At 50.7% G+C, this 9,701-nt stretch overlaps 1 protein-coding gene across 1 annotated transcript in view; it reads left to right on the top strand.

Annotated features, from left to right (window-relative positions):
* Positions 1-1,518: 1,518 nt before the first annotated feature.
* Positions 1,519-9,701, top strand: part of Vash2 (vasohibin 2) — a 31,971-nt gene continuing 23,788 nt past the window's right edge. Inside the window, exon 1 of the mRNA XM_042681679.1 lies at positions 1,519-1,794. Coding sequence (XP_042537613.1) covers positions 1,519-1,794 — 276 coding nt within the window. The remainder of the gene's footprint in view (positions 1,795-9,701) is intronic.

The raw sequence follows: 9,701 nt of genomic DNA, 5'->3' as shown, positions 1-9,701 counted from the left end.
TTACTGATCCTCTGCTTCCCACAGTCGCAAACCCTCACCGTGTGGGAACTAGATACGAAGTCCCCCATGACAAACTCCAGCCTCAGCGGTGCAGGGGCTCCAGACAGACAGACAGACACGCACGCACACGCACACACAGATCTCGGATTTCTCGTGGCCGGCCCAGCTTCCTTTTACTCCAGACCCCTCCCGCCCGGGAAGCCCTGGAACCAATCAGAACGCCGGGGGAGCTCGGGGTTGTAGAATCCCGAGCCCGAGCCCCGCCCTTCTTTGTTGCGGCGGCCAATGGACGCATTCAGAACATCGGCGGCTGCCCGGGTGACTCGGTTATCTGTCACAGAATAACATTCGAGAATGGGACATGGAATGAGGCGACGATCGCCGCCGCCGCCGCCGCCGCCGCAGCAGCAGCACCCCCCGCCGTGCCCGCCGCCCCGAGACGCGCTGCGGTCATGAAGCCGGCCGGCCGGAGGTGGGTCCCCGGGCGAGCTGCGCGCGTCCTTCCCGCGCCCCGCGTCTGCAGCCGGGAGGGTGCTTCCCACGCCGCTCCCGCCCCGCCGACCCCCCACCCCACCCTTCCACGCCGGCCCCGCGCTGGAACTCGGTGGAAGGGGGGCGTGGAGCGCGTTCCGGGGAATCCGGGGCTGGAACCGCCCCCAGCCATTCGCTGGCGGGGGAGGGGGGGGTCCTGGGAAAGAGAGGGTGGCGCGCGCGCGCGGGGTGGGGTAGGGGGGGCTTCCTGGGGCAAAACCCGGCCGCCTTTGCAAGCCGGGGCCGCTGCGGCGCCGGGCGCTCACGTGTCCGCACGTTTCATTTAATTTGAAATTAATCAATTATTTATTTTGGCTTGGCCCGCGGCTCAGCCACGATCTGGGGATCGAGGAATGTGCTGCGGGGCGTAGCGGGGACCTCCGCGTTGCTCCACGCCACCCGAGTTTGTCTGTCTTCTGCCCACATCGTTTCCCCCCCCCGTCCCTCCTCCCCGCCAACCCCCTTGCGCACCCCCCTTCCTCTTCCCCTTAACCATCCTCGCATCCCTCCTCACCCCCCTCGGCCTCTAGATGTGTATGAAAAGTTGTGGTCAATTTTCATCCACCTTTCTAGGTAATCGGCCAGGCTGGAAGCTCGGATCCCATCCTTCGGTGGTGGTGGTGGTGTGTGGGGGGGGGGGGGGGGGTGAGGTGGGGAGGGAGGGGATCTGGCCGATTGCGAGGGGAAACCGAGAAGGGGGTGTGACCTGGAGGACTCCCCTTCCCCAGCCCTCTCCCCGCGCTCCCTCCCTCCCCCATGGCCACTTAGCCCGGGTGTCTGCTGTCTCCGCTGATTTCAGGCACCGCCGGTAAGCGGGAAGCCCGGCCGCCCCCGCCGAGCCCCTGCGCCGCTTCCCCTCCGTGCGTCCTGCCGCCGCCGCGCGAGGCATGGAGAAGGCCGGCCTCGCGGGGCGCTGACCCCCCCGCCGCGCCCGCGCCCGCGCCCGCGCGCGCGCGCCCCCCGCTGCCGCCGCTGCCGCCGCGCGCCATGACCGGCTCCGCGGCCGACACTCAGCGCTGCCCCCACCCCAAAAACGCCAAAGGCACCCGATCCCGGAGCAGCCACGCGCGGCCCGTGAGCCTGGCCACCAGCGGGGGTTCCGAGGAGGAGGACAAAGACGGTGGGGTGCTGTTTCACGTTAACAAGAGCGGCTTCCCCATCGACAGCCACACCTGGGAGCGCATGTGGATGCACGTGGCCAAGGTGCACCCCAAGGGGGGAGAGATGGTGGGCGCCATCAGGAACGCCGCCTTCTTGGCAAAGGTCAGTGGCCGCCGCCGGAGAGGGTGGGATGGGCGGTGGAAAGAGATCTCCGTGTCGGGGGGTGGGGTGGGGGAGTGGGGAGAGTCCCGCTAGGAACTCCAGGTCCTCCCGCCAGCTCTTGCCTTCATTGTCAGCGCCTTGTCTTGGAAGCTGTCCTGGAACTGAGAGGTTGGGTTGGGCCAAGGTGTCTCCACGAAGCTCACTCCTTTCCTGAAGGCCTTGTATATCCTGCGAACCCGCCCGCCACACCAGCCCTGCTGAGAGCGCAGACGTCCCTGAGGATCCGCTGTGCTTGTCTCTTGGAAGTGTCTCGCTCCTCTCCCAGCCCCCCTTCTCGTAGCAAATGATTAAGTTGTGAATGAATTTGCAGTCAACCAGTCAGTTGACTCATTTCTAGACTTTCTGCCAATTTTTTTTCTTCTCTTTCATGACAGTGACTTTCACCTCTGAAACTTGCATAAACAGAGATCTGGCTCTTCTTAGCTTATCTGGGATCAGAATGGGAGGGGGGGAGGAAGAGTTTTGGCTGTGTCTTAGAAGGGACTTTCCAATACACTCGATGAATTAGTCTTTCTGGATAAAAGAAGAGAGACTTCAGGAATGAAGTTCTCTTTTTACCTTGGAGAGAAGCCAGTGAGGCGATTGGGCTTGGAATCAAGAATATTATTACAGAAGGAGGGGGGGGGATAGCTGCCTTCTAGAAAAATTCAAAATGTATGCTGGGGAGAGATGCTGAAGAGCCTGGGCGCCTAACTGTAGCGTCTCTTGGACACTGGTGTGGCCGAAATTCCTGGACAGGTCTAGGAATAACCAACCCGAGACCTAGAAGGCCATCTGGTAAAGTCCCCAGCCTGGTGACAGCTGAGCCTCTGAGCCTGCCAGCCAAGAGGCTGCGTGTGCCCTTGGGGATGTGACAGAAACAGTAACTTCCTGCTGTATCAGTCAGTGTTTTATTACTCTGCTGGTCAAGGAAGTCTTCATTATGCCCAACTAGAAGCTTGTCTGCTTGAATGCCATCTGCAATTACCACTTGCTCAGTTCTCCTTGAACACAAACAGCGCTGTTTCTGGTTTGCAGTGGTGAATTCAGAATTTTTCTTTACTTTCACATGAGCAGCCCAAGCCCTTAAATGTGGAAGAGATGGCCACTGGGGATAGGGGATAGTGTGGCAACTGACCCGTGTTGCCTCTCTGACTCACATCCTCAGCCCCCTTCCTGCCTCTAATGGTGTCTTCAGCCTTCTTCCAACCTTGTATGTGGAAGCCTTTATCCACACGGGAACTATGGAATCTTAGTATTGAATCTCTTTTTCCTGAAGACTGCCAGGCAGTGAGAGGCTCACCATCCCAGGCAATTCCAGGCCTAGCCAGATTTGATTGTGGAGAAGCTTTTTACTTTGTATGTGTGTGTATAGAGATAGTGGGGGTTGAACTTAGAGCCTCATGCTTAGCTCTTTTTCTCAAGGCTGATGTGCTACCACTTGAGTCACAGCTCTGCTTTTAGAAGCATTTTTTGTAGACTAGAAACCTACCACACACACGTGCGCGCGTGTGCGCGCATGCACACACACACACACACACACACACACACACACACATGCCCACAATTACATTTTACCATTGATCCTGGTGTTGCTCTTTGAATCAGAACACAGCATATCACCTTTCTTTGCTGCTTACAATGATCTTGAATACTATGAGATGTTGTTCTGATGATAGAAATCAAGGTAGTAAATTCTAGTCCTGGCTGTGCTACATCTAGCTTTGCAGTCAGGTCATTCATTTCAGATCTCTAGCTTTGCATTTCTTATCTGTGAGATCAGAGTGGTCCAGGTTTTAGCCAATGTTCTTTCTAATTCTAAAATCCCATAACATTCGATTTGTGAGTCTCTGGATCTCTAATGCTGATCTGTCTAGCAATCTACTAAATCATGAGCCCCCAGAACCGTGACGCTCTGTCATTCTACATCTTCCTTTGGTCTTCTTTGTCCACCAGTATCACCTTTCACCCTTTCCTATGTGTCACAGTTCCCAGACCAATGGACACTCCTTCCTTGGCCACTTCCTAGGATAGTTGCTAGTCTGAGTAGTTTAGAACATAGAACTTCTGCTTCTGAGACCTGCACCTGATTTGTTCAGTGTTATAGCTGAATTCTGTTCTTTTTTTTTTTTTTTTTTTGTCGGTCGTGGGGCTTAAACTGGGCCTGGGCGCTGTCCCTCAGCTCTTCAGCTCAAGGCGAACGCTCTACCATTTGAGCTACAGCGCCACTTCCGGTTTTCTGGTGGTTTATTGGAGATAGGAGTCTCACGGTCTTATCTGCCCGGGCTGGCTTTGAACTGCGATCCTCAGATCTCAGCCTCTTGCGTAGCTAGGATTACAGGCGTGAGCCACCAGCGCCCGGCATGAATTCTGTTCTTAAACAAGAAAATTCCTAGCCTAGTAGAGTGGCTGCCTGCCTGTAATCCTGGCACTTGGGAGGTGGAGACAGGAGGAGCATGAGTTCAAGTCTAGCTTGGGATATAAGACTCTGCCTGAAAACAAAACATTATTTGTTCTCTAATACAGTACTGTATTATCATACTGTACTTTCATAGTAACCCAGGGGTCACATGACAACTGCTACTCAGCCAGGATTTCTCCCACCCAAAGGTTAGCAGTTGGACTTTTGAATCTGAATAAAAACTTAAATATTTCCTTCTTTTATATTGCATCTTAGTCATCGGCTCTCTACCTCTAATACCATCACGGCTTCTCCTTGGCCCTCACTTTCCCCAAACGTTGGCTTCAACCCAGGCCCAGACATGGAAATGATTCTAGAAGTTCCTGTGTCTAGAGCCTCCATCTCTCAGACGCAAGAGCTGTTCCTATGTTCAGCTTGGCAGACTTTCATCAGAAGCCAAGTCTTCACCTTCCACCAAATCAACTCTTGCTGAGAAATTTGTACAGAAGAGAAGACCTAAGAAGGTCACACCAATTTATGTTCCCTTCATCCTGTAGGAAAGCGTTCTTGCCAGCAGTGGTATCTGCATCTCAGAATGTCCTTGCTAGCTGGAAAGGTGGGAAATTATATTTTACAGAAGCTTTCATTTGCATTATTACTTTGAACATTGTTTCAATTATTTATTCACCATTCTGTGGTGAATCATCCTTTTGTGACCTTTTCCTTTGTTGTGGTAAAACATATGTGACACGGAATTTACTGTTTGAATGAACTGGAGTTGTGCAGTTGCTCTACTTAGGATCTTTAATGTCCCCCAATGGCCCATATGTTGAAGACTCAGTCCCTAGCTTATTGAGAGGTGATGGAACCTTTCAGAGATGGGGCCTAGAGGAAGAGGTTTGGGTTATCAGGGTGTGTCCTTGGAGTATTGGGATGTTGACTCCTTCCTGTCTCTCTTTGCCTCCTGAAGTGAGCCTCTCCCATGAGTCCTTGTCTACCACACACTTTTGCTATGTGCCACCTAGAGGTTCAGAAGGCAACAGGAGGTTCAGAAGGCAACAGGATCAAGTAACCTTGGAAAAAAAGGTGCAGGGAGGGACACACACACACACACACACACACACACACACACACACACACACACACACACACACACACACACACACACACACACACACACACACACACACACACACACACACACACACACACACACCCATGATAGATTCCGGAGGAAATATCCATTGGTTTCTTGCAGACTCGAGGTGTTTTATTGGGTCTCACTCTCACATTTCTTCCAAATTGGGAAACATTCACACGTAAAGTTCTTCACTATGCCTGGGTGCAAATGTGTGAGTGAGGGGGACAAGACTTTGCTGCAGGCAGGGCTCCACACGGAGCCTGCCCTCTGCAAGTTCACATGGGCAGCTCCTTCCCTCCCTCTGTCCAGGCCTGGAATGGTCTTGTCTATCCTGTTCAGCCTGAGTTGGTGAGAGGACCTCTATACCAGGGCCCTGATTTGGGTGCCCGGAGCCCGTATCAGGTTCATGGGTGCTGCTCTGTGCTTCTCCCATGTTGTGGGGTGGGTTCTTTGTTTGGAGCCTGTGCTGTGTATTTTTCAGAGCAGAGATAACAAAGCACTTTGCTTTCTCCTGGTTCCTGTCACAGATTGCTAGTTTCTGGGCCTCTTGCTGCCTCCCTGGCTCCTTGCCTGCCCTCCCCTTCCCTCCCGCATGTTACACACCTGTGCTTCCTCACATCCTTCCCTCTTGCTTTCTTCTGACAGCCCATTCATGGTTGGCAAGAGTAGGGTGGAAGAGAGACTGGCCGCAACAGTCTTGCCTGTGATTTGTCTTTTATTTAGTTAAGTTTTTTATTTATTTTTTCTTTTCTTTTTTGTCAGTCATGGGGTTTGAACTCAGGGCCTGGGTGCTGTCCTTGAGTTTTTTTTTGCTCACGGCTAGTGCTCTACCATTTTGAGCTACACTGCCACTTCCGGTTTTCTGGTGGTTAATCGGAGATAAGAGTCTCACAAATTTTTTTCCTGCCTGGGCTGGCTTTGAACCATGATCCTTGGATCTCAGCCTCCTTGTGTAGGTAGGATTATAGGTGTGAGTGACCGGTGCCTGGTATCTTTTTCTCTTTTAAGTAGCACTGGGGGTTGGACAAAAGGTCTTGTGCTGTATAGGCAAACCCTCTACCGCTACTCGAGCTATAACCTCTAGCTTTGTGTTATTCTTGTTCCTCTTGAACTACCATTTTTTGCCCACTCACCTCCCTCTTCTTTTCCTCCCCAGTAAGCCTCGCTGGGCCCCTCCCTCTGGTCATAGGCCCATAGTTCCTTCTGGATTCTACCTCAGTCAGCTAGAGTATTGGCAAGGCGGGATGAAGGTAGCAGAAGGTGATAGCATTGAGAGGGAAGATCATAGAAAATCAAAGTTGGCTTTCAGGTTGTAACTGGTAAAATCCAAAGGGAACTAGCCTGAGGAGAGATATTCAATGGGGAAGAAGAAAAAGAGTAATCCTAGGCTTTTCCTAAAAAGGCTAGACCAATTTATGTTCCCTTCAGTACTGTAGGAAAGCATCTTGCCAGCACTGGGTTATCTGCATTTCAGGATGTCCTTACCAGCTGAAAAAGTGGGAAATGCTATTTTACAGTAGCTTTTGTTTGCGTTAAATTTTTGATTTGAACCTTTTTTTTCAAATATGTATTCACTCTTTGCATTTATTCTGTCACTCATTGTCATTTTGTGGCTGCTTCCTTTGTTGCAGTAAAACACACGAAACACTAAATTTATTGTTTGAACCAGTTGAAGTTGTATAGTTGCTCTAGTTCAGTTCTTCAATATCTTCCCCCCTCCCCCCCCACTCCTCCCCCTTGTCCCAGGCCTATGTGTGTGGAAGGCTTTGTCCCCAGCCTGTTGGGAGGTGGTGTAATTTTTCAGAGATGGAGCCAAGAAAAAGATGTTAGGTCATTGAACTGTGTCCTTGAAGTGGGTATTGGGAACATTGAGTCCTTCCTGTCTCCCCCTTTGCTTCCTGGCCACCATCAGGTGAATGAGTCTCACCTACTACACACTCTGGCTGTTTGCCAACTAGAGGTCCAAAGGCAATAGGATCAAGTGACCATTGGCTGAAATCTCTGAAGCTATGATCCAACCTTTTCTCTTTATAAGTTGTTATCTCAGGTGTTTTGCCACAGTGATTGAATTCTATGACCTGAGGACATTCACATTTCTGTGCTTGTTATACCACTCTAGGACCTTTCCTTCCCTGACACTTGTTCAAATTAAGCACTAACTCCATAAGCTACTCTCTGCCTGGTCCCCTTGGCAACTGTTCTTGCAACTGTCCTTGCAACTTTCTGTCTCTATGAAACGGACTACTTTAGGAGTCTCATTTAACAGGAATTGTACATTATATGCCCTTTTATGATAGGTGTATTTCACTTAGCAAAATATGGTTATGATGCATCCACAGGTTAGCCTTTTTAAGGCTAATATTCCATGATGTGTGTATATCACATTTTGTTTATTTGTTTTATCCATCCATAGACGAAACAACTTGGATTGTTCCTACCTTTGGAGAGACATGGAGGCCTCAAGACTTTTCTTTGTATGAATTCTTCAGAAATTAAGGATATTAATTCACCATCACCACATGTCCCCAGGGGGAAGTTGATGTTCTAAATTCCATTAGCATGTGAAGCTCTGGAGTTAAGTGTCCAGGAGCTCAGGACCCTTGCTGAGTCTGATTTCCAGTTCTTGGAAAGGGAATGGAAGCCATTGGGGCCTTCCTGGTCTTAGACCTCTGACACAGTTGGCAAGGAGTAACAACACAACCTGCACCTACTGATCTCCTGTGTGCCAGGCTCTACTCTGCCTGCTTTAATACAGCAGTCTTGGATTTTTCACAGCTGGGAGACCTGAAGTAGATGGTGTTATTCCTATTTTATCAGGAAGAAAATAGAGGCCTAGAAGGGTTATGTAGCTTCACTGAGGTAGAAGACAGAGCAGGGATTAGAACCTGTCTCTGTGTGTCTCCTCATAATGCTCCAAGAAGCCCACCAGTAGGAACACTGGCAGCCTAAGGCATTAGTCAAAAGCTCCCTCATCTGAGCCCAGCCAGGGCGAGTTGTAGCCGATGACATCATCCTTTGCTCCTCTCCTTACTGCAGCCACGAGTGGGGAATGTATACATTTGGCCTCCCAGCTGGGAGCAAATGTGGCCACATTTCCATTGCTCTGCTCACAGCCAGGCTGAGGTAACTGTGCAGCTGTTTTATAAAGCCCTTGGGCGCCATTGGGTTGCTATTCTGAGAACCAGCAGCTGCCTGACTCTCCTCCCCTCCCCACTATCCGTCCTGTAGACCCTATGACCTTGAGGGGAGTTGAAATAATGCGGTGGTTGGACCCTCAGCAGCCAATAACCTAGTTATAGGCTATGCAGGGCAAGCTATGCGCCCTTCAAATTTCCCCACACTTACCAAGTTTTTTCTTAAGTAGATTCAAGCACTTTTCTGTGTAGCACCATACATAGCTTAATAAGCTGAAATTTCTTCCTCCTTTCTTTCCTGTACTCACGCTTCTTGTCCTCCTGAACCTGCCTATAGAGGGATAGTGGTAAGGTATTTGTTCCCATCTGTCTTCTCTTCTGTCTGTGAAATTTCTGACACCTTCTTACACAGAATTCCAGGTATAGGTAGACCCGTCTGTGGATATTACTGCAATATCAAGATAAGCTTGATAATTATTACATTTTGAGGGTAGAAATACAAAGACACATTGTGTGTGTGTGTATGTGTGTGTGTGTGTGTGTGTGTGTGTGTGGTGTAAAGTCATTTTGGTGAGAAGAATGTTCCAGTGTGAACATTTGCTCCCATGACTCTCCCAGCCAGAAATGTGATTTATTTGTGTTGAGGTGTTATAAAGAAAGCATGGCTTGCAGAACAGTTGTGCCTGTGTGTCACCCACACAGCCACATTCACGGTCGCGCGAGCGTACACACACACACACACACACATGCCTTGACGTAGAAAGTGTGACTAGTTTCTCTTTCACTGGTAGCTGCTGTGAATTGAGACGTCTCAAAGCCGTGGTGGGCTAGAGGCACTGAGAGGAAAGCAGGTCAAAGAACAGCCTGAGGGGTATAGGTATGAAAAGCCTTTGCCCGTGCCCGGGGCAGCTTGCCCTCCGCTTACTCGAAAGGTTTGTGCCTGGAGAGCCAGTGAGAGAGCCAGGAACATACTGAGGCAGCGTCTGTTTTTTGCTGCCCACCAAGCTGTCCAGGGCTGGCCCCCAAATCTCACCAGCTTCCCTTCCTATCTCGAATGACTGATCCTGGGGACGGGGGCTCCCTGGCCCTGTTTTCCCCAAGGAAAGGGCTAATCTTCCTTTGAGCTCTTTCTGCTGTTCCCTAAGAGGCTAATAATGCTTGGAGGAATCTCCCTCCTAGCTCCACAGACGCT

Source organism: Dipodomys spectabilis, unplaced genomic scaffold (assembly GCF_019054845.1).
Source record: "Dipodomys spectabilis isolate Male_0828 unplaced genomic scaffold, ASM1905484v1 ptg000069l, whole genome shotgun sequence".
Classification (NCBI taxonomy): Eukaryota; Metazoa; Chordata; class Mammalia; order Rodentia; family Heteromyidae; genus Dipodomys; species Dipodomys spectabilis.
This window is presented reverse-complemented; position numbering and strand designations above follow the sequence as displayed.